This window comes from Rhinatrema bivittatum, chromosome 4 (genome assembly GCF_901001135.1).
Source record: "Rhinatrema bivittatum chromosome 4, aRhiBiv1.1, whole genome shotgun sequence".
NCBI lineage: Eukaryota > Metazoa > Chordata > Amphibia > Gymnophiona > Rhinatrematidae > Rhinatrema > Rhinatrema bivittatum.
This window is the reverse complement of record NC_042618.1, coordinates 111,019,316-111,043,992: the sequence shown is the minus strand read 5'-3', so window position 1 is coordinate 111,043,992 and position 24,677 is coordinate 111,019,316. Positions and strand designations below refer to the sequence as shown.

The following is a 24,677-nucleotide window of genomic DNA, read 5'->3' as shown; positions in this document are numbered from 1 at the left end:
TGTAAAAAGGAAATAGAGCTCAGGAGCACATGATTTGGAGGGAGATATCTTCAAAGGATTCTGGCAAACCAAGTAAGTTAGAATGTTCCAATAGATGGTTGTAAAAGCTATAAAAAAAAAAACCCAAACCCATAACTATTTAAATACACAGCACAGAGATAAAAATAACTCCAAATAGCCTGTATCATCTGATAATAAGGTTGTGGGTACATATGAAATAGAAATACAAATAAAACTACTTTAAAATATCTGTATGCAAATGCCAGAAATCTGAAAAATAAGACTGGAGAGTTAAAATGTATGGTGCTAAAGGAAGATCTAGACATAATAGGCATCTCGGAGACCTGGTGGAAGGAGGATAACTAATGGGACACTGTGATAACAGGGTACAAATTATATCACTCTGACAGAGGAGATGAAATTGATGGAGGGGGAGGCACTATATTTAACAGATGGTAGAGAGTCAAGCAGTAATAGAAATTCCAAGGGTCAAAGGGAAGAGTATTGTAGTGGAGCTGTATTACTGCCTGCCTGGCTAGGAAGAGGAAACAGACTGCAAAATGCTAACAGATTAGACTGGCTAGTGAAATGGGCAACCCAGTAATAATGGGTGACTTCAACTACTCAAATATTGATTGGGTAGATGTCCTATCAGGACATGCGAGAGATGCCATCAGTGACTGCTTCATACAGCAGGGGGGTCATGGAACTGAGCGAGGGAACGCTGTTAGAATTAGTTCTCAGTGGAATGCAGGACCTGGTGCAAGAGAGAGAGAGAGGTGGTGCTTCCGCTTGGCAACAGTGATCATAATGTAATAAAATTTAGACATAATTACTGGAGGGCAAATGCCAAGGAAAAGTACTGCAGTAAGATTTAACTATAAAAAGGGAGACTATATGATAAAATGAGGAAATTTTGTTAGAAAAAAAAAACTTGAATGGAGCAATCCACAAGGTTAAAGATTTGCAGGAGGTATGGACGCTGTTTAAAATTACCATTCTGGAAGCCCAGAGAGAATGTCTTCTGTGCACTAAAAAAGATCAAGGGAAAACCAAACAACTGCCAGTATGGTTTAATAGTGAGGGGAAAGAGGCAATTAAAGCCAAAAGGGCACCATTCAAAAAATGGAAAGCTGGCCAAAATGGGGACAAGCATAATCACTGGCAAGTTTAAATATAAAAAAAGTAATTAAGCAGATTAAAAGAGAATTTGCAAAGAAGCTTGCCATGGAAGTCAAATCAAGTAATAAACTTTTCAAGTACATTTGAAGCAAAAGTTCTGTCAGTTGGGCTGCTAGATGACCAAGGGGTAAAATGGATGGTCAAGAAGGACAAGGAAACAGAAAAACGAAATGAGTTCTTTGCCTGCCTTTAGTAAGGAGGATGTGGGGAGCATACCTTCACCAGAAACACTTTTTGATGATGAGCAATTAGATGGAATTGCTGTGAAATTAGAGGACCTAATAATTCAGATTGTCAGACTAAAGAGTAAGAAATCACCAGGACCAGATGAGTCACCCCAAAGTTCTGAAGGAGCTAAAAAAAAAAAAAAAAAAAAAAGGTTGCAAATCACCAGAGACAGGTCTGCAATTTTAACATATTAAAACAGCCATGGTACCAGAAGACTTGGAGGGTGGCCAATGTGACACCAGTTTATAAAAAGGGCTCCAAAGGTGATCCGGGAAACTACAGACCAGTGAGCCAGATATCAGTGCTGAGCAAAATGGTTGAAGCTATTCTTAAAAAAAATTACTGACCACATAAATAGACATCGTTTTAATGGGGGGGAGAGTCAAGATGAGTTTTTCAAAGGGAAGTTTTGCCCTACCAATTTATCCCCATGTTTTGTAACCTCAAAAATCTGGTAAAAGTGAGCAGGACCAGATTATATAGTGTATTTGTCAATTGCCTTCTGAAAATCCAAAGTCCCTCATGAGAGACTCCTCAGGAAATTGGCAGGTCCTGGGATCTAAAGCAGTGTCCTGTTGTGGATTGGTAACTGGATAAAAGAGAGGAAACAGAGAGTAGAACTAAATGGTCCGTTTTCCAAATGGAGAACGTTGTTCATTAGTGGAGTGCCCCAGGGGTCTGTATTGGGACCTGTGTTCTTTAGCATATTCGTAAATGATCGGGATAAAAGAACAAGTAAGATGACAGATTTGCAGATGATACAAAAATGTTTCTGCATCCTTGAAGGGAAGCAGATTGTGAAGAAACCGTAGAGGGACCTTGAGACTAAACTGCAACTGCCATTTAGAAGTCCCAGCGCTCTTGATATTGACAAGTGCAAATGAATGCACATAGTGAAAATAATCCCAATGACAGGTACAGGATGCTGGGTTCCATTTTAGGAGTTACTACCCAGTGAAAGGACTTCAGAGTCCTTGTGGACAATACCTTGAAATCTTCAGCTCAGTGTGTAGTGGTGGTCAAAAAGGCAAATAGAATGTTTAGGAATTACTTTGTAAGGAACAGAGAACAAAATTGAGAAGCTCACAATACCTTTGTATAAATGCAACTGCCCCTTGAGTATTTCATGTGGTTCTATTTGCCATATCTTAAAAAGAAAAAAGACCTACCGGTAGTTGATATTGAAAAGGTACAGAGAAGGGTGACAGAATATAAGGGGAATGGAAAAGCCTTCTTATGGAGAAAGGCTAAACAGATTAGGGCTCTCTTATCTTGAAAAAGAGATAACTGGGAGGGGATATGATTAAGATTTATAAAATCAAGAGTGGGGTGGAACGGGTAAATAGGGAACAGTTATTTCAAACAATGCTAGGACTATGGGACACTCCATGAAGTTAACAACCTGCAGATTTAAAATTAATAGGAAGTATTTTTTTTTTCACTCAATGCTCAATCCAGCTATGGAATCTGTTGCCAGAGGGTGTGGTCAAGACAGCTAAGATAGTGGGGTTCAAAAGAGGATTGGACAGGTTACTGAAGGAAAAGATCATAAACTGTTATTAGTCAGGTGGACTTGGGAAAGCCAGCATTATCCTTGGGAGTGAGTTGCAAGAAATAGATCAACTATTGGGGATCTGACAGGTACTTGTGACCTGGATTGCCTAATGTCAGAGAGACAATGCTGGGCTGCTTGTACCTTGGTTTGACCCAGCATGGCACTTTATGTTCTTACGTTCAATCTTTAAAAAGGGCTCTAAGGGTGATCCAGGAAACTAGACCAATGAGCCTGATGTCAGTGCTGGAAAAATTATAGAAACTATTCTAAAGAATAGAATTACTGATATAAATAGACTGACATGGTTTTACGAGACACAGTCAACGTGAATTTACCCAAGGGAAGTCTTGTCAGTGGATTTAATGTATCTGGAGTTTCAAAAGGCATTGGACAAAGTCCCTCATGAGACCCCTCAGTAAATTAAAAAGTCATGGGAACAGGGACAGTGTCCTATTGTGGATTGCGAACTGGTTAAAAGGAAACAGAGTAGTACTAAATCCTTTTTCTCAATAGAAGGTAGATAGTGGCATAGTCCAGGGATCTGTACTGGGACTGGTGTTGTATAAGATATTTATAAATGTTCTGGAAAAGGTAACATAGAAAAGGACCAAAATGGTTCATCCAGTCTGCCCAGGAAGCTTCTTATGGTAGTATCTGCCGTGCTGTGCAGGATGTCCCTATGTTTCCCTCTTACTGGTTGATGAGCCTTCATGAGACAGTACTGCTTGTCGTGCTTGTTGCTTCTGGACTTGGCAATAGAAGTAGTTTTGTGCTTTTTCCCCTTGTGTGTGTATCTGTAAAACGCAGGACCCGTATTGGTTGTCTGAATCTAATACCTCTTTCCACCCCACCCCTGCCGTCAAAGGGGAGAGTAGTGTTGCAATTGCGTCAAAGGAATCTAGTAAATCTGTGTCTTATGTTAAGGGTAGTAACTGCCACTCTGTGCAGGTTATTCCCATGCTTATCAGTTTCCCAGACCGTAAAAATTGGTTATTGTTTGAATCCAATTCCCTTTTTCCCTCTCTAATTGGATCAAAGAGCAATGTTGCAGTTGCATCAAAACATCAAGGCTTATTGGTTAAGGATAGTAATCCCCCATACCCTCTCTTGAGGGTAGTAGCTCCCGCACCAGGCGATTACCCCCATGCTCTTCTTTCTTCTTTTCCATCCTCTAGCCTTTAGGGATTCACAGTGTTTATCCCATGCCCCTTTGAATTCTTTGTGTTTTTTCGTCTTCACCATCCCCTCCGGAAGGGCATTCCAGACATCCATCACCCTCTCCATGAAGAAATATTTTCTGACATAGGTTAAGAACATAAGAAAATGCCATACTGGGTCAGACCAAGGGTCCATCAAGCCCAGCATCCTGTTTCCAACAGTGGCCAATCCAGGCCATAAGAACCTGGCAAGTACCCAAAAACTAAGTCTATTCCATGTAACCATTGCTAATGGCAGTGGCTATTCTCTAAGTGAACTTAATAGCAGGAAATGGACTTCTCCTCCAAGAACTTATCCAATCCTTTTTTAAACACAGCTATACTAACTGCACGAACCACATTCCCTGGCAACAAATTCCAGAGTTTAATTGTGCGTTGAGTAAAAAAGAACTTTCTCCGATTAGTTTTAAATGTGCCCCATGCTAACTTCATGGAGTGTCCCCTAGTCTTTCTACTATCCGAAAGAGTAAAAAACCGATTCACATCTACCCGTTCTAGACCTCTCATGATTTTAAACACCTCTATCATATCCCCCCTCAGTCGTCTCTTCTCCAAGCTGAAAAGTCCTAACCTCTTTAGTCTTTCCTCATAGGGGAGTTGTTCCATTCCCCTTATCATTTTGGTAGCCCTTCTCTGTACCTTCTCCATCGCAATTATATCTTTTTTGAGATGCGGCGACCAGAATTGTACACAGTATTTAAGGTGCGGTCTCACCATGGAGCAATACAGAGGCATTATGACATTTTCCGTTTTATTCATCATTCCTTTTCTAATAATTCCCAACATTCTGTTTGCTTTTTTGACTGCCGCAGCACACTGAACCGACGATGTCAATGTGTTATCCACTATGACACCTAGATCTCTTTCTTGGGTTGTAGCACCTAATATGGAACCCAACATTGTGTAATTATAGCATGGGTTATTTTTCCCTATATGCATCACCTTGCACTTATCCACATTAAATTTCATCTGCCATTTGGATGCCCAATTTTCCAGTCTCACAAGGTCTTCCTGCAATTTATCACAATCTGCTTGTGATTTAACTACTCTGAACAATTTTGTGTCATCTGCAAATTTGATTATCTCACTCGTCGTATTTCTTTCCAGATCATTTATAAATATATTGAACAGTAAGGGTCCCAATACAGATCCCTGAGGCACTCCACTGTCCACTCCCTTCCACTGAGAAAATTGCCCATTTAATCCTACTCTCTGTTTCCTGTCTTTTAGCCAGTTTGCAATCCACGAAAGGACATCGCCACCTATCCCATGACTTTTTACTTTTCCTAGAAGCCTTTCATTAGGAACTTTGTCAAACGCCTTCTGAAAATCCAAGTATACTATATCTACCGGTTCACCTTTATCCACATGTTTATTAACTCCTTCAAAAAAGTGAAGCAGATTTGTGAGGCAAGACTTGCCCTGGGTAAAGCCATGCTGACTTTGTTCCATTAAACCATGTCTTTCTATATGTTCTGTGATTTTGATGTTTAGAACACTTTCCACTATTTTTCCTGGCACTGAAGTCAGGCTAACCGGTCTGTAGTTTCCCGGATCGCCCCTGGAGCCCTTTTTAAATATTGGGGTTACATTTGCTATCCTCCAGTCTTCAGGTACAATGGATGATTTTAATGATAAGTTACAAATTTTTACTAATAGGTCTGAAATTTCATTTTTTAGTTCCTTCAGAACTCTGGGGTGTATACCATCCGGTCCAGGTGATTTACTACTCTTCAGTTTGTCAATCAGGCCTACCACATCTTCTAGGTTCACCGTGATTTGATTCAGTCCATCTAAATCATTACCCATGAAAACCTTCTCCATTACGGGTACCTCCCCAACATCCTCTTCAGTAAACACCGAAGCAAAGAAATCATTTAATCTTTCCGCGATGGCCTTATCTTCTCTAAGTGCCCCTTTAACCCCTTGATCATCTAACGGTCCAACTGACTCCCTCACAGGCTTTCTGCTTCGGATATATTTTAAAAAGTTTTTACTGTGAGTTTTTGCCTCTACAGCCAACTTCTTTTCAAATTCTCTCTTAGCCTGTCTTATCAATGTCTTACATTTAACTTGCCAATGTTTATGCTTTATCCTATTTTCTTCTGTTGGATCCTTCTTCTAATTTTTGAATGAAGATCTTTTGGCTAAAATAGCTTCTTTCACCTCCCCTTTTAACCATGCCGGTAATCGTTTTGCCTTCTTTCCACCTTTCTTAATGTGTGGAATACATCTGGACTGTGCTTCTAGAATGGTATTTTTTAACAATGACCACGCCTCTTGGACATTTTTTACTTTTGTAGCTGCTCCTTTCAGTTTTTTTCTAACAATTTTTCTCATTTTATCAAAGTTTCCCTTTTGAAAGTTTAGCACGAGAGCCTTGGATTTGCACACTGTTCCTTTTCCAGTCATTAAATCAAATTTGATCATATTATGATCACTATTGCCCACTGGAGTTTCATTTCATGACCCCTAGTTCTACTGATGACCCCTCGTTCTACTGATTTCTTTCCAGTCTTTTCCAGTCATTAAATCAAATTTTGATCATATTATGATCACTATTGCCCACTGGAGTTTCATTTCATGACCCCTAGTTCTACTGATTTCTTTCCAACTGAAAAGGCTCAAAGTTCGTGCTTCATTAGTATCTTTCAGGTTTCTGAACATCTGTATCGTATCTTCCCTGCTCCTACTCTCTTCCAGGGTGTACATTATTTAGATCCTTCAGCCTCTTACAAGTCTTCTGATACTGACCCCACATCATTTTGGTCTCCCTTCTCTGGACCGCCTCCATCTTGTCGCTATCCTTTTTGAGATAAGGTCTCCAGAACTGAATGCAATACTCCCCAGGTGAGGCCACACCAAGGACCCTATACAGGGGCAGTAAACAACAAGCAATAACAAGCTTGTGACAATATATGAGACATTATTAAAAAGAACACATACATCATGAAGAAAAATAATCATATAAGAAAAATATTATCCATATGTCTGGTGAAAAACAACAAAAAAGGGGACGTGAGGATTAATGGAACCAAACGCCAAAGAAAGCAAAAAAAAAAGATAATGAGAGACAGCAAATAATTCTAAATTCCGCTACATAGCAAACAATATAGGTACTGGAACAGAATTAGTAATCTTGACTAATCTATTACCCAAGACATTCTTTAAATCAACAGGATCAAAATAATACCTATTACCATCTAGTATGACCATACATAAACCGGCCTGATATGAAGCTTGTCATGAAGTTCGGTATAGAAAAATGTTTAAATAAATAAATAAATTTGGAAGGATATTGAAGTGAAAATTTACCTCCTAAGCCAAGAACCCTCTCCCCCTATTGAAGAAAAGCTTTCCTCCTATTTTGCGTCTGTTTACGGACATCTGGATTTTGTCACCCATGAAAAGAGCATCTTTATTTTTTTGATTAAGTGATGAAACAGACACCAGCAAAGTATCCCTCTCATTTAATCACATCTTCCAGCTGCTGAAGAAAATCAGTTAAACAAAGAGGAGAAGATAGTTGAAGTAGCTTAACATTAGAAACGGAATCTTATTTCCTCTTAACAGATATAGAGCTACTTGGTGAAGGAGGCATATGCACATCAGAAAGACCCAAAACATTTTTCATATTTTAAAATCTCTCTTCTGAACTTCCCACATTTTTTTTTTTTCTGATTGGCCCAAGTGAGTTTATGTAATCTTCATCTATTATAGAGTTCTAAACGCCAATGAACAAAGGACATGACTTTTAACAAAAGCTTCCTTGAACTCTTGTGTAGTAGAAACAAGATTCCAAATTCTTAATCCTTTTATCTTGGCCTGTAGCCTCAGATTGTAAGGTAGAAACCTGGTTCTTTACTGAATCCAGTGAAGAAGAGAAGAAATTAATTTTATAACTCAAGTTTTTTCAAGTAATAGAGCAAGCCATATATCTTTCAGGCCAAAACTTGCTGGACTCTGAAGGATGGAATCCATGTTTGTCTGTTAATCCAGATGACTCAGCTACCATGGGGAAAAATGCAACACCCATAGTCCCACTTAGGGATAACTAAGACCTTGCAGGATCTGGTGCAGGAGGAGGTAGATGGAACTCAAGACTGAGAGATGTTTGTCTTTAGCTGATATACACCAGAAAAAGCACTAAACCTCAGTCCCATATATCAAATCAACATCGAACAGGGAACCAGCAACAAAACAAACTTCACACTCGCTCTTCCATCAAAACAAAAGATATTTGTAAGATATTTTAAATTACAAGAATTGTGGTCAGAAAACAATGAGAGTTTTGTAAGATGCCGCATCAGCAAGCCTGACAAAGTGTTCTGTAGTTTCCACTAGAACCGTCCGGACTGATAATCATTTGCGGCTGGATGACAACTCCTTATTAGATGATATTTCTTAAATAGCTCCACAGCCACCATCAGCAATGAGAGAATTAGCTGAGCTTGGAGGCCCTTCAACCCCAGAAAACATCTACTGAATTGTTGATTGTCCGGGGACACGAGAACCATGTACCTGGCCCTTCCGTTTGCCCATCAAAGAAAGAAAAACCGTAGAGAAGGGCAAGAGCAGTCTAAAAAATCAGTTGGACTCAAATCGGGACAAAAGGGCGCGTCCCTCTGGCATGCACTTTTTGACTACACGTGCCGGCGGTGGCACACTACTGTGCATCTCCTTTTAATGTGGTCCAGAGTGCGGAGAGAGGATGTCTGCAGCCCAGCAGGGAAGGGAATGCCCACTGCCCGACGCTCACAGCTGTGTGCCTCCTTTTAAGATGGTCTGCGGTATAGAGAGAGGACATCAGTGCTCTCAGTTGTTTGGTTGCAGTCCATCGAGGAAGGGAATCCCAACTTCCCCTTGGGCTTCCTTATACTTCCTGAATGCTATGCTTTTTGCCTCTATTTTTTCAGCCACCTCCCATTGAGAACCAGATCGTTTTTCTTTTTCCTCTTATACTCCTGTTTACGTTTCTGACATATATAGATTTGTTGCCTTTGTAATAGCTCCTTTTCATTTGGCCCACTGTTGTTCCACCTCACCTGTTTTCTTCCACTTCTTCCTCCAGGTACATCCCCGTCTTGATAAAATCCGTATTTATGAAATTCAAAACTCAGGTCTTTGTGTGACTTCTCTGTATCCTATTCGCGATATCGAGCTATACTGTCTGATCACTGGTGCTCAGGTGAGCCCCTAGCTGAATATTAGAGACATTATCCCCATTAATGAATAGTAGATTTGATTTCTGTACCCTCTTGTGGGTTCCATTACCATATGATTGAGATGATCAGATTTGCAGATGACAGAAAACTTATTCCAAGTTGTTAATTCACAAGTGGATTGTGAGAAGTTTCAGGAGGACCTTGTGAGACTGGGTCTCAAATGGCAGATGAAATTTAATGAAGTCTGCATATAGGGAAAAATAATCCAAGTGTAGTTACACAATTTTTTTAGGTTCCATGTTAAAAGTCATTACCCAAGAAAAGGGATCTAGGCATCGTCATGGACAGTACTTTGAAACCCTCAACTCGGGGTGTGGCGATAGTCAAAAAAGCAAATAGAATGTTAGGAATTATTAGGAAAGAAACGGAGAATAAAAACAGAGAATATCATAATATCTCTATGCTGTGACTGCACCTAGCATACTGTGTACAGTTCTGGTGATTGATCTAAAAACAAATATAGCGGAAATAGGAAAGGTACAGATAAAAGTGACCAAAATGTCCAAAAAAAAAAGTTTCTAATTTCCACATTTGTAGAGGATTATACTAGTAGAATGTCGTGATTCAAGGCTGGTTCTTATAATCCTGCTCCATATGGCAGTGTCTGCCAGAAAGAGGTATTTAAACGGCATTTGGCTGCCTTTTCTAGGTGTACTTGAAATAACAAACTTGTTGTTGGTTTGTAGGACGAGCAAGCTGCCGCCAGGGAAGAAGGGGAAATCCTGGCCCGGAAGCCAAAGCAACGTCCAAGACCAGAACCATTGTTCATTCCTCCAAAGCCTGGCACCTTCATTGCCCCTGCAGTCTATTCCAACATTACCCCTTACCAGAGTCACCTGCGCTCACCTGTCCGCCTGGCAGACCATCCATCGGACCGAAATTTCGAGCTGCCTCCCTATACTCCTCCGCCTATCCTTAGTCCAGTGCGAGAAGGTTCCGGGCTCTACTTCAATGCCATCATCTCAGCCAGCAGCCTCTCCATGCCACCTCCCTTCACCCCCAAGAGCAGCACCAGAACTCTGCTCAGAACCAGTAAGTGGAGCTCTGTTTTCAGTTGGGGGGGTAGGAGGGCAGGGAATCCTTGATATCCGTGAGAATTTGTAGTAAGTATACAGAAATACCAGCAGGCCTGCAGTGCTGCAGGTTCCCACCAGTTAAGGTCCTATTGTTAATGCCAATTCCAATTGAGCCCAGTACTCAAAAGTGTTACTTTTAAGAGTTGGGGTACTGAGACTTTTTTGAATTTAAAAATTTGCTGTCTTTGTGTACCCTAAAATCACAAGGCAACTAAATTTAGGCCTCTTTTTAAAAGGAGGAAGGACAGGTTGGTGGACCCAAACGTTAGCTCTTCAGAGCTGGTTCCTATATATTGAGGCATTCAGAGCACTTTTAATATAGAGCTCATTCTGTTTAACTGAAGCATTTAGGGAATATCCCAGGGACTGGGGTGGGGCACATACCATGGAGAGTAATTTTCCAAAGAGACCTAGCCAGCTAACTAAGGTGGTTCCTGACCAGATTCCACAGCCTGGTTAAACATAGGTGACTGTACGTTGCCACTCTAAATGTGGACCTTCCCAGGGATGTAACTCATTCAGCGGAGAAAACTACATGCGTGTATCGAATATTCTCATACACACACACACGCAGTTTCTCATATCTAACCCTATCTGTAGATCTAGCAGGGAAAAAGTGTGTATCCAGGCGCTGTGTTAAAGAAACTACTGGGTGGTTTCTCTTTGAATATTTGTAATGGTTGCATAGGTACAAAAGTGCCCAGGCACTTTGCGGCTAGATGACTTGGTGAAATCGCCCCCATAATGTACAGATGGAGGAAGCACAGTGAGTGCTTCCTCCATCACTGGTGAGTGGCAAACTTACCTGGGGAAAGATACGCGTGAAACTTCACAGATATTTGACAGGACTTAATGCGTACGGATCTCCCACTGAATATACTCTGAAGTTGCATGCGTAATCGTTATCCAGGTAAAGTTAGGACGGCTGATTTTCCAATTGGACTTGTGCGCTCATGTAGCCCTGTCTCTGGAACACCTCCATTGATGCTTGTTTTTAACTGGATAACTTCCCCCCCCCCCCCCCCCCCCACACACACACAATTTACGTGGTTGGCAGGGGTGAAATTTCAAAACTCCAGCAGTTAAGCCCTGCCAGTTGGGTATAGATGTGTCACGGTGCTGCCCTGGCAGAGTGCGCTGTCGCCAGCTGCCCGCCCTTGCTGGGTTTTCATTGGACGGCTCTCTAGTTGCTGGTGTAATGGAGACTTTAAACAGATTGCATTCTTCTGCCTTATGTTTTACAGATAGTTCTGAAGTCACTCCTCCCCTCCTGTCAGTCGTGGGGGAAGGCACGCCAGTCAGCATCGAACCGTAAGTATGCACGGCCAGGCCTCTGCCAGCTCTGTCCTAGCCTGCTGGAGCCTTTAGAAAAGGTGCACACAACACTTCTCCTCCTCCTCCTCCTCCTCCTCCTCCAAATCCTGCAGAAATAGCTCTAAAACTAAATCATTACAGTATTACTAAAAGAAATTAAAACATTGAGAAATGTTCTTGAAAATCCTCATACAATAATTTTTAGAGAAGGGAACTGGAAGCTCAGTAGTACCTCTGTAGCTCGAAGTCTTTTTGTAATATTTACTTAATTCTGATACTTTTTTTTTTCTTTGATTGGGTTTCCCTGCCTGCATCTCTTGTATCTGAAAAGTGAGGTCTCCTACTGTTAGTGCTGCCCTTTGAGATGGAAGCTGCAGGCTCTGCTCTTTGGCGCGACCATGGTTGCATCACAGCTTATTCCTTTCCAGGCTGTTTTATGACCTTCCTTGGGATCACCTGAGCTTTCCCCCTGCAAAGAATATGGGGAAGGGCTTCTTACCTGTAAAAGCAGAAATGTTCTGTGGCCTTGACCCCCGTGACTGCGAGCTTTACCTCTGCAGTGTGCCCAGTATGCAGTGGCGGCAGTCTGTAACGTGCCGGATCTCTGCTGAGCGGATTGGCAGGGGGATTGCACAGCTTGCCCCCCGCCCCGTGCCCAGGATTTTGATCTTCTCTCCATTCCCATATTTTCCCAGACCCGGTGCTTTTAGCCCTCCCTGGAAGGTGCTGCTAGGGAGACTCTGAGGCGACTGTGGGCCTTTTCACAGTTAGATTGTGAGTCTGTTGCAGGATCTGGGCGTGTGGGCACCACCCTCCTGTGTCCTTGCCCCAACTTCTCATGAACTCATCGATTTCCTCCCTCTGGGTTGAATCATGGCGAGATCTCAGAAGCCTTGCCCGCCCTCTTTTTTTTTTTTTTTTTTTTTTTTCGTTTTTAAAAGATGTTTTTGCTGGTGCAGGCGGATCAACGTGGGCACACGATTCCAGGCAGAAATTCCAGAGTTGCGAGACAGGTGCCTGGCGAATTTGGACAAGCATAAAGCGGATCTGGTGTGGCGGCCATGGGGTGACCTGGACATCAACAAGGCTACACAGGACAAAGGTAAAGGATTGGATGAACCGGCAGCCAGAGAAGTGCAGCAAGGCTGCCCCTGGGGGGGGGGGGGATGGAGAGTTTAGCAAGAGGCAGAGACCTAGCATCAAGTCTCTTGAAGGTTAAACAGACACTGCAGACCCTGGAAAGCAGATACGTTAGCTGTTTTCTCTCCGTGGCCGGCTCCAGCTGCAGAAACACTGGTAAGGTTGAAGGGAGAGCAAAGGTCCATCCTGTTCACCTTCAGCTGCCTCTCTCTGGAATTTCTTTGTGGACTCTGAGCCTAATTGGGGGCAATCTTGAGCACATGCTCTCAACCTAAAGGTTTTCGTGTGACTCTGGATTTGGAAGAAAGGTGGGACCATACTTAGCGATCCTGGGAATGTGTTCTCCCAGTTACCTTAGTAAGTGTCGGTGCTGGGAGCCGTGATGTGTCTGGGTCCCGGCTGGCTCGGGGATAGAGAAGATAACAGAATAGTGCACAACCTTCCTGTAGAGCGAGGAGGACACCTACCTGTTGGCTCAGCTCACGTTTTTTTCATCTGGAAATTTCAGATTCCATCTCGAACCCCAAAACAGTGCAAATCATAAATTTAAGGTTGAAATATGATAATAGCAGTTCTTTGTTTCTTGTAACAATCCCCTTTTCCTTTGGGGTTTTGGGGTTTTTTTGTTTTATTTTGTGGCTACCTCTTCAAGCCGATTCATGGAGCCTGTGGATAGGGGGCAGGGCACCCTGCTAAAGGTCAATATCTTGACTGGTTGTTAACCTGCTTAGAAGTTTTATTTTTATGTTGGCAAAAAGATGGAATGGAATAGTTTTATAATTGGCTCATTTTTTTTTACTGTTTTCTGTTTCCTCCTCTGCGGTAGTGCTAGCTCATTGAGGGGGGCAGGGGAGAGAGGAGGGAAGGTGATCAGAACAGGAGTCCAGGGGCTTGCTGGAACTGTGCAGAGTCCTGTCTGCATGTGTCTAATGCCAGTTCTCTTCCTTCTTTTCAGCTTCCAGCTGAATCGGAAGCTTTCCCCTTTCTATCCCTCTCCCAACCTTGCTGAGTCCAGTTATTGGCAGGGACCTCTTCAATCATGAGCCCTGAGTTCAGCCACCGGGTGTCACTCTTGTACAATGACTGGGACCGCCCCCTAGAGGCTGTGAGTGCTGCCTCCTCGCCATCACCTGCCCCTGATGATGTGGGGAGCAGAAACCCAGCCTGGGAAAATAACCTGGATCCTGCGCATGATAACGCGCAGCGCTACCGCTAGGCTGGCAGAATGAGCCCGGTTTTTTTTTAATATTAATGGAATAACTCTGGCAAATGACGAGGGGGTGGGAATGCCTTAATATATCTGCTCATCCTTGAGTAAGGAGGGAGTGCTGGAAGGCGTGCTTCCTGCTCCTTCCACCTTCTCCTCCTCCTCGTCAGCAGCATTCCCAGCGCCGGTTGCTGCTGATGGGAGCAGCTTCATGTCTTTGGGATGTGGCTTCATGATGGTTTCTACTGTCCTTGACTAAACATGAAGAGGTCCTTATTGAGAAGTGCGGCAAGTTACCTGGGTAAACTTAGCCAAGATATTCCACAAGACTCTTTTCCTGCTAAATATACCAGGTTATGTTTAATTGGGTAAATTTTAGGCCTGCTCTCTACCCCGATCAGACTTACCTGACTAAACTTAGGCAGGTAGTGCTGAATAAGAATATTGGTGCTTCTTGGCTAAGCTTAAGCCCTGACCCTGCAATTCCACCTCTTCTTTTTTTTTATTCTGGATAAGTTTTAGCTGGGTAATGACTTACTGCCGCATCTCAAAAAAGATATAATTTTGATGGAGAAGGTACAGAGAAGGGCGACCAAAATAAGGGGAATGGAACAGCTCCCCTATGAGGAAAGACTAAAGAGATTAGGACTTTTCAGCTTGGAGAAGAGACGGCTGAGGCGGGATATGATAGAGATGTTTAAAATCATGAGAGGTCTAGAACGGGTAGATGTGAATCGGTTATTTACTCTTTCGGATAAAAGAAAGACTAGGGGGCACTCATGTAGTTAGGATGTGGCACATTTAAAACTAATTGGAGAAAGTTCTTTTTTACTCAACGCACAATTAAACTCTGGAATTTGTTGCCAGAGGATGTGGTTAGTGCAGTTAGTATAGCTGTGTTTAAAAAAGGATTGGATAAGTTCTTGGAGGAGAAGTCCATTACCTGCTATTAATTAAGTTGACTTAGATAATAACCACCGCTATTACTAGCAACGGTTACATGGCATAGACTTAGTTTTGGGTACTTGCCAGGTTCTTATGGCCTGGATTGGCCACTATCGGAAACAGTGGCTAATCCAGGCATGTTCTTATGCTCTTATGTAATATATCTGTTTGGTAAGGTGGGAACTTCAAAACTTGGGGTTTGTTTGGCGAAGTCTAACTCCTAGCTGGACAAACCATTTTCAAATTATGGACCTCGGTGAGTTTCTAAGCAGTCTAGTCGTAAATCTTTCACAATGGAAGCCTAGGATTAGAATAGAGCAGGAAGTGTCTTCTCCCATCTCCTCCTTAAGCTGAATTTGCTTTCTTCTCTGCTTGTTCATAGTGGAAGATCTCCTGGCTGCGGCCTGTTCCAGCATCCTCCCCGGAGCCGGCACCAACCAGGAGCTGGCATTCCATTGTCTGAATGAATCAAAGGGCAACATCCTGGTAAGCTGGCAAAAGTTTTGGCGAGAATGCACTTGTGAATTTCAGTGCTCCTGAAATTGGGGTTGGCATCCCATGCAGGGGAAGAGGCTGAGTGGAAGTTTCATCATACAACACTGTAGTTTATTTGAAAAGTGCCTTGTGGTGCCAGTTCAGAGACCTCACAGCCCACCTTAGTCTGCAGCATCGCTTGCTAGTCTAGGCCTCTGCATCCCCAAGCAGGCTCTAAAAAGCAATGTTTAAGAAAGTTCAGATGATATTTAGAGGGAAGTAAACCAGTTATCAGAGTAGTTCTTCCTGAGTTGGAGAACCTGTAATAGTTCAGCTGCTTCGTTGATAATTGCATTGGAAGCACTGATTAAAATGGTTCGACGTTTTCAGTGTGCACAAGCAAGTTAGTCTGCTTTGGTAAGTAGGACAGAGATTACTGCTGTAAGGAGGAGGAGGAATAGTAATGAGGATCCGATCTAGTGTGGATTTTTTTTTCCAGCTGCTATCCCAGTACATTTTTGAGGACAGAAGATAAGATCTAGATTAACTCTTGGAATAGAATAAGATCCACAGTCCGTGCAGTTTACGTGCTCTGCCAGAGTGGCTGGGGTTAATACTGCAACTAGGATTGCACGTCACCCCAGGTCACTCAATCAGGCTAGTCCATTCATGGTTTTTGCCCCATGGCATACCTGGATCTAGCCCTGCATTTCTTAGGGAAATTGGTGGGAACTTTTGGAAGTACAGCATTGGAAGAGCAAAATCAGGGCTGGATCATCCTGTTCTTGAGTACAGAGAGATGATCTGTAATCAACATAGGTCACCTGCACTGGAAGAGAGGAAGAGGAAGGGGGTGTACTGTAAGGAGATGACCCGCAGGACAGTGTAGGTCACCAGTGTTGCAAGAAGGGAGGGCCGATTGTGACACCAGTTTTATTAAATTTGTCATTTCAACAGGTGTGCCATGGGGACAGTGCACTTGCTCTGTGGTGCCTTCATTGTGTAGCCATGAATCCCTTGGGCTGTAAGACAGCTCCAAACTGGGTACCAGGCTAGAAATCTCTAACTTATTGTTACAATCAGACGAGTAATGTTGCACACTCTCTCTCCTTCTGTCGCCCCTTCTGTATTCTCCTCTTGTCTCTTTTCCAACTTCATCAGTCTGCTTTGACAAAACTACTGCTGAGGAGGCCAAGGCGATCCCGGACACACCCGTTGACGGACTATCACTATGCAGGTATGTAGGTGTGGGGGAGGACCGAGCCTGCCGGTATCCACTGTGCAGGAGAGCCAAGGCCACAGGTCTGAGGGTACAGCCTGAGAGTTACTGAAGCAACAATGCTGCTGGGATTCTGCCGTTCAAATCCTGCTCTTCTACCTACATTTTGGGCAAATCACTTTATCTCTCTGCACCTTCATTTTCCTCACTTTGATTGGGTAGTAATTTATTTATTTATTTATTTATTTAACTTTTTTATATACCAACATTCAAGACGGTGGTCCCATCATGCTGGTTCACAAGAAACAGGGGTGTAATTATAATAAACTTTACCATTTAAACAATAGTGCAGAAAAGCAGTTACATATAACAAGGAAAACAATAACTTGGAATGAGAAGGGAAATGAAGATCAGATAGTTATATACAAGTATAAATAACATTGTAAGAGGTGGCTATTAACGCTAATGCTAGCGGAGCGTGTTGAAAGAAGGAAGTTAGATGGAATTGGAGTTAGGAAAGGCCTGCGTGAACAGCCACGTCTTGAGTCTTTTCTTGAATGTTGAGATGTTGGGTTCCATTCTAAGATCCGGGGGAATGGAGTTCCATAATGTTGGACCGGCTGTGGAGAATGCCCGATCTCTGAGCGTGATGTGTCTGGTAGTCTTGGCTGGAGGTACTTGAAGTGATCCTTTGTAAGCATCTCTTTTCGGTCTTGTGGAATGGTGTAATTGGAGGGGGATATGTAGATCGATTGGGGCTAATTGATGGATGTTTTTGAAAATGGTGAGAATGGCCTTGTAGATTATTCTGAAGTGGATGGGCAGCCAATGGAGGTCCATCAAGATAGGTGTTGTGTTCTCTTCTCCTGGTGTTGGTGAGTATACGGGCGGAGGCGTTTTGGACCATTTGTAATGGTTTGGTGTGTGATGAAGGGAGACCAAGCATGATGGTGTTACAATAGTCCAGCTTTGCGAAAATGATTGATTGTAGGATTGTTCTGAAGTCATGTGTGTGGAAGAGGGGTCGTATTCTTTTCAGCACTTGGAGCTTATAAAAGCAGTCTCTGGTGGTTTTGTTGATGTTAGCTTTCAGGTTTAGGTGATTGTCAATTTGAACTCCTAGATCTCTCACTTGTGTGGTGTTTGGTACGGTGGGATGGGTGTATGAGATGGAGCTGTTTTCTGGTGTGATGAGTAGAAGTTCTGTTTTTGATGAATTTAGTATCAGGTTGAGACTTGTAAGAAGTTGTTTGATATTTTGGAGGCAGGATTCCCAGTGCAACAGTGTTTTAGCGAGCGACTCTTCGATGGGGATCAGGACCTGAATATCGTCAGCGTAGAGAAAATGTTTGAGATTGAGGTCAGTGAGAAGTTTACATAAGGGTAATAGATAAATGTTAAACAAGGTAGGAGACAGGGATGAGCCCTGAGGGACTCCTACTGATGCGGGGTGTATAGAGGATTCTTAATAAATAAATTAAATAAATAAATAATAATAAATTCTTATTAAATAAATAAGGGCAAGTTATTAAGGATAATAACTTGCCCTTATTTTCTCTTACCTTTTGGAAACTATTATTAAAATATTTTTATTAACAGAATCAAAATATGTAGCAGTATAGCATAGTGCACAATGTTCATTTAACATATATACCCAATACAAAGAAATAGTAACAAATTGTAATACCCCTTCATTATCTCTCTCCCACACCCACTCTTTGCCTTTTGGAAACTATTATACAAAATAGGCACTGAAATTGATGGAAAAATTTCCAGACTGCATATAATTGTAAAATGTCTTTTGGCATTATGGGGCTGTACAAGAACAGATCATTACTAATAAATGTTTGTACAAAGCCCCAGATCTGTAACTGGTGCTGGGTGCCATCTGGGCTGGCTCGGTGACCATTGCCAGTTCCTGCTGCCCAAGGTGCCCTAATCACTGCCCCTGTGAGGGAGGCAAAGCCATCGCACAACAGTGGCACATATTGGACAGGGTGTGCGCAGGCCAGGCTCCGGTGGATGGAGCATTTGAAAGGTGATATCCAAATAAAGGATAGGGTATCTAGAGAAGCAAACTTTTATGTAAACATGTGACCAGAGAATTGCATTACTGTAGATGGAGATCTGACAGCTGCGAGCCTGTTCTGCATGAGAGATGCTTTTGCTGGGTTGCTGCAACAATGACTTCCAAGCAGGATTATATTGAGTATGGGGGAACACACACTACAACTTAACCAGGGATGTCCGCCCAACAGAAGGAGTTCAAATTAGGGCTGGGCTACAGAATAAAGATATGAAAAGTAGAGTAGTGTACCTCGGTTTTACAAATTTTTTTTTTTTTTTTTTAAACAATCCTTTTTCCATTAGGGTCGGACAGATGGACATTAACGGAAAAAAAGCTTTTCAACAAAGGTATTGCGGTCTATAAGAAAGACTTCCTCCTGGTGCAGAAACTGGTAAGTCACTCTGACATTCCTGGGCACCCCACCCTCAGTACAATCCATTAAGCAATCAGCCAGTCCTATAGGACTGCCGGCGTGAACTGGCAACGCTACAGGAGCAAGTCAGAGCCCGGCTCTTCCAGTCCCTCAGTGACGAGATTAGTAAAGACTGTTGGGAAGAGGGGGATTGCTACTGTCCATTTCCTATGCCTCTGACGTCGATCTCTATAGATTTGAAAAGGAAAATCTAATTAAATGCCAGCGCGCGTGTGACTTGTGGCATCCTCTCATCCTGGATGCTAGTTGTTAGATAACTTCAGTTTTTAGCAGTTTATCAGTTGAAAAAGGGGGCTTTTGGTTAAACACCAAGGGACTGGTTTAGACATTTAAGAGCTGGTAAATGTCTCTGTGCCCGGGAAGAGACCAAATTGACCTGTGAGTGAGCAATAGTATTTACGCACCAGAAGAGCCATTCTGTGAAAGACAAATACCCCAGCCCTGAAAGTCTGAATTGGGCCTAGAGGGTTAGATCCAGAGGTGCCTTACAGTCATGAGACACCCTGCACAGTGTAACGTTGTTTCCTGGGTGGTGTCTTTCCGATCTTGTTTAATTACAATGTTTTCCATGGGCAAAAATGAAAGAGAAGTTTTGGCAAATAAAGACTACAGTGATGACCTCTCCTCTCTGGTTTGGAACCTCGATTTCCCCCCCCCCCCCCCCCCCCCCTTCTCCTTTCATGTATGACAGAACAGGCAATGGCTATACTCTTGGTAACTTCACAGCTCAAAACACAGAAGTGATTTAAGAGAAACTTAGAAGCAAGAGTGTGGCATGGAATAACTTTGATGCTTTTACCTTTTGAATACCAGATAAAATCAAAGACTGTCGCCCAGTGTGTGGAGTTTTACTACACATATAAAAAACAGGTGAAGATTGGCCGAAATGGGGCACTGATATTTGGTGATGTTGACAGAGGCAACGTTGAAAGGAGTGGTCTGCATGAGGCCGAAGTTGATATTAAGGTAATTTCAGCATGAGTTCTGCAAAAATACACAGATCTTGTAAACTGACGAGCACAGGAATAGAAATCCTTCATAGGATTCGGCAGATGTGACTTATTTGCTAGACCTTTAATTAAAAAAAAAAAAAAAAAAAATCTTCCCAAGCAAAAGTGTGGTCTTTTCTAGAGAAATGGCTCCACCTTGTGGCCTGGTTGTGGATTACAGCTGTTTTCTATGAACTTACAGGCCGATACAGTACAGTACGGAGCGCACTGTTAACCCGCGATTGAACGCGTGTTTTGGATGTGCTAGCTTTACCCCTTATTCAGTAAGGGGTAATAGCGCATCCAAAACGCACGTCCAACCCCCCCCAAACCTAATAGCGCCCTGAACATGCAAATGCATGTTGATGGCCCTATTAGGTATTCCCGCGCAATACAGAAAGATAAAGTAGAAATTAGCGCCTACCCAAAGGTAGGCGCTAATTTCTCCGGGCACCGGGAAAGTGCACAGAAAAATAAAAACTGCTTTTCTGTGCACCCTCTGACTTAATATCATGGCGATATTAAGTCGGAGGTCCCGAAAGTTAAAAAAAAAAAAAAAAACATTTTGAAATAGGCTCACGGGTCGAAAACCGGACGCTCAATTTTGCCGGCGTCCAGTTTCCGAACCCGTGGCTGTTAGCGGGCTCCAGAACCGACGCTGGCAAAATTGAGCGTTGGCTGTCAAACCCGCTGACAGCTGCCGCTCCTGTCAAAAAAGAGGCGCTAAGGACGCGCTAGTGTCCCTAGCGCCTCTTCTTACCGCCGGCCCTAATTTTAATAAATTAAAATACTATATCGTGCGCACAGTAGAGTGGCCTGTGCGCGCGTTGGGAGAGCAGGCGCTCGCCAGCTCTCCCGCGATTTTACTGTATCGGCCCGTGTGTTTTCCATGCATTTTTCACTTAAAGGGCCAGTAAATAATGCCAGCCCTAATTTTTGACTTTATTTTAGATGTCTAGAGTACCTTTTTAGGGCTTGGCATTTTCCTCCTGCTCTTGAGCTTCCAACTCAGTCAGAACCAGGGCTGGGATATGGCACCATAATCCTTTATTTGCAATTACCCAGGAATTTTTCCTGTATTTTACATCCACTTAAGCCCTGATTTACTAAGCTTTTTTTCCCCCATAGACACAGAATGGGGGAGGCAAAAAGCCTTAGTAAATCAGACCCTTAGTCCAGCCATTGCAGTAACATTCCTCAGCTGGTGGAGCCCTGCAACCCTGGATGCTAAGTCCAGTCACAGGGTGTCGTGGCAGTGCAGCGGCCAATACTCCCTTCCCCAGGGGCTATGAGCACTGCCTCTCCTGCATCCTCCGTCCCAGCTGCTCCAGGAGTTGACCCAGGACTCCATGTCAAAAGTCCACATCCAAATCCTTGAGGAGGAGCTGGCGTCTAATTGCTTTCCCTGCCAAATGGAGCCGAAAGTGAGTTACAAATCATGAACAGGAGAGGTGGTTCCCTGCCTTGGAGGGCTTACACTCTTAAGTTTTTTGTACCTGAGACCACCGTGGAGGGTGAAGGAATGCTAATGGGAGAAGCAGGATTTGCACCCTGTTTTTCTGATACTTGGTTTGAGAAAAATTGGGATATTTGGAGGTAATTTTCTAAAGGATTTACGTGCTGAAACCCCACTTTATGCATGGGAATCTGCTTTTGAAGTTTTGGGCCGGGCACAGTACGTGCGTAACTATATTACGTTCATACTATTCCCCGCATTCACAGCAGGTGCTCCGGGGCAGAGCTGTGGCGGGGAAAACATTAATGTGCCTTCCTTTCCACGTGTTTGTGCAGGCTGAGACAACCCACAAACTTTCAAAGCAGATGCCCTGTGTAAATCAGGTTTGAAGCTTGGGGTTACCTTCCGTGTACCAGCAGACTTGAGGCTCCCTAAAAGCAGGGACACGGGGGAAAGTAAATATATTTATTTCTGTATAAACATTTGAAATTCTGCCTTATCCGAAGGTAGTGACACGGAGGATTACATTAAAAGCTAAGGAGAGAAGTAAACTGGGGAACACAGTGCAAACTGCACAGAACTGTTAGCACCTGGTTTCAGGGATAGTAGGAACTAATTAGTTGGATGAGCCCCGATGGTAAAGGAAGCGTTCTGATGGGAGTCTCTGGGGAACGCTTTTCTGAACAGCCAAGCTTCCATATTTGTCTCTTTGGAAGGTGAGGTCATAAGTTTCTAGGCGCAGGCCTAGTAGTAAGTTGTTCGGTAACTTTGGGGCAGAGCAGCTGAATGCTTGTTAGTCTGACAGAACCCAGAGGAGGGGAGGAAAGGAAAGAAGGGCCTATTGGGAAGATTGAAGTTCCCTCCTGGGAGTACAGGAGATCAGAAGTTGGGAGGGAGGTTCAGGGGCCAGTGCTTCAAGCATTGAAAGATAAAGCAGAGAAGTTCCTTACTCTGAACTGGCAGCCAATGGCTTAGTGTGGTCCTACTGGCCTCCTGGCGTTTGACTCCTGCCGTGCATCATGCTGCTTAGAATTTGAGGAGCTATATACCATGAACATGATGGGCATGGGGAAGGAGAGTACAACAATTGACCCTTGTTTTGGTACCAAAAAGAATAAACTGTAATCTTCACTGTAAAGGCTCACTGACAGAGAAGTTTTAAAAAGTGAGAAATACTTGGATAAGTTGTTTTTTGGTCTAGTCAGAACTATAACCTGATGCAAACTACTGTTGGCATGGGATAATCAGGGCTATGAGGTCATTTCTTTTGGGTTTCTGAAATAGAATATGCTGTTATGATTCTGACCTTTGTAAGTTTATGTCCCCTGAGCCATCCTATAACTTGATTATTGTATGGTTGCATTGCTCTATATGTGGGGAAAATCTCTGAAAAACGCATATTGTAAAATGTCGCCATGTTGCTGGTGACAAGTACAACACTTTTTTTCTGTCATGGTAAAAATACACTCACCAGGAAGTAGGAGTGTTATCAAGGGGTCCACAGCAATGTTTGTTTATTTTTATTTGTGTTTTTCTATACCGGCATTCACGGAAGTTCGTATCATGTCGGTTTACATAAAACAAGGGGTGAGCAATACATTATAACGTACATAGCTAAAACGTAAGAGTATACATTACAAAAGTATAACAAGTGCATAGAAGAAAAAGTTACAATAAAACAGGGGTTATTCTAACTGGGATTAGAGTTAGAGGAGAGATAAAAAGTTTAACAAGAAGTAAAACCTTGTAGTGATTGGTTGGTATTGTCTGTTTCAGTTTAATAGAAGATGCTCAGTGTTGCTGCATTTGATGGAAGTGAATCATTAAGGGTCCGGAAATGCTTTCATGAACAGCCATGTTTTAAGTCTCTTCCTGAAGGTTGGAAGACATGGTTCCTGTCGTAATTCTAAGGGGATTGAGTTCCATAGTGGGGGACCTGCTGTGGAGAAGGCCCGATCTCTCAATGTTATATGCTGGGTAGTATTGTTGTGAGGTACTTGTAGATATTCTCTATATGCTTCTCTGATGGGTCTGTTGGAGGAGTGTTTTTTGAGAGCTATTTGTAGATGGAGTGGAGCCAGTCCATGGATATTTTTGTAGATTGTGGTGAGGGACTTATGAATTATTCTGTAGTGGATTGGTAACTAGTGAAGGTCTTTGAGGACTGGTGTAATGTGATCTCTTCTCCTTTTGTTTGTTAGAATTCTTGCTGCCGTGTTCTGTATCATTTGGAGAGGTTTAGTGTGGGATGATGGGAGGCCTAGTAGGATAGAGTTGCAGTAATCAATTTTCGCAAATATTATTGCTTGGAGCACTGTTCTATAATCATGGAAATGAAATAGGAGTTTTATTCTTTTTAATACGTGCAGTTTGTGGAAGCAGTCTTTGGTTGTTTGGTTGATAAACGATTTTAAATTTAGCCGGTTGTCTATAGAAACTCCTAAATCTCTTACTTTTGAGATTTGCAAGTTGGCTGGCGGGTTTGTAGTGATTTTGCAATTATCTGGAGAGATTAGCATGAATTCGCTTTTTGATTGGTTTAGAATAAGATTTAAGCTGGATAAGAGATTGTTAATTTCTTAAACAGTTTTCCCAAAGTTCTAGAGCTTTAGTGATGGATTCTTTGATGGGGATCACAATCTGGACATCGTCGGCGAATATGAAGTATTTTAGGTTCAATTTGTTTAGCAGTTGGCAAAGCGGGAGAAGGTATAAGTTGAAAAGTGTTGGTGAGAGAGAGGAACCCTGAGGAACTCCTTGTGAAGATGGGTATCTGGGGGATTCTTTGTTGTGGATTTTAACTTTGAAACCTCTGTTTTCTAAGAATGTCTTGAACCATGTTAGTGCTGATCCTGCAATACCGATGTTCGCCAGTTGCTTTAGTAATATGGCGTGGTTAACAGTATCGAAAGCTGCCGATAGATCCAATAAAATCAGTAGGAAGGCCTG

The 24,677-nt window shown here is 42.7% G+C and overlaps 1 protein-coding gene across 6 annotated transcripts in view; it reads left to right on the top strand.

Moving 5' to 3' along the window:
- ELMSAN1 (ELM2 and Myb/SANT domain containing 1) overlaps window positions 1-24,677 on the top strand; it is a 120,987-nt gene that overhangs the window by 84,269 nt on the left and 12,041 nt on the right. For 5 of the 6 annotated variants that reach the window (XM_029598671.1, XM_029598670.1, XM_029598673.1 and 2 more), the window contains exons 4-10: window positions 10,094-10,439; window positions 11,719-11,794; window positions 12,757-12,899; window positions 15,472-15,575; window positions 16,725-16,800; window positions 19,153-19,241; window positions 20,097-20,249. In XM_029598671.1, coding sequence (XP_029454531.1) covers window positions 10,094-10,439; window positions 11,719-11,794; window positions 12,757-12,899; window positions 15,472-15,575; window positions 16,725-16,800; window positions 19,153-19,241; window positions 20,097-20,249 — 987 coding nt within the window. The remainder of the gene's footprint in view (window positions 1-10,093; window positions 10,440-11,718; window positions 11,795-12,756; window positions 12,900-15,471; window positions 15,576-16,724; window positions 16,801-19,152; window positions 19,242-20,096; window positions 20,250-24,677) is intronic. The other variant, XM_029598674.1, reaches the window with a different exon arrangement.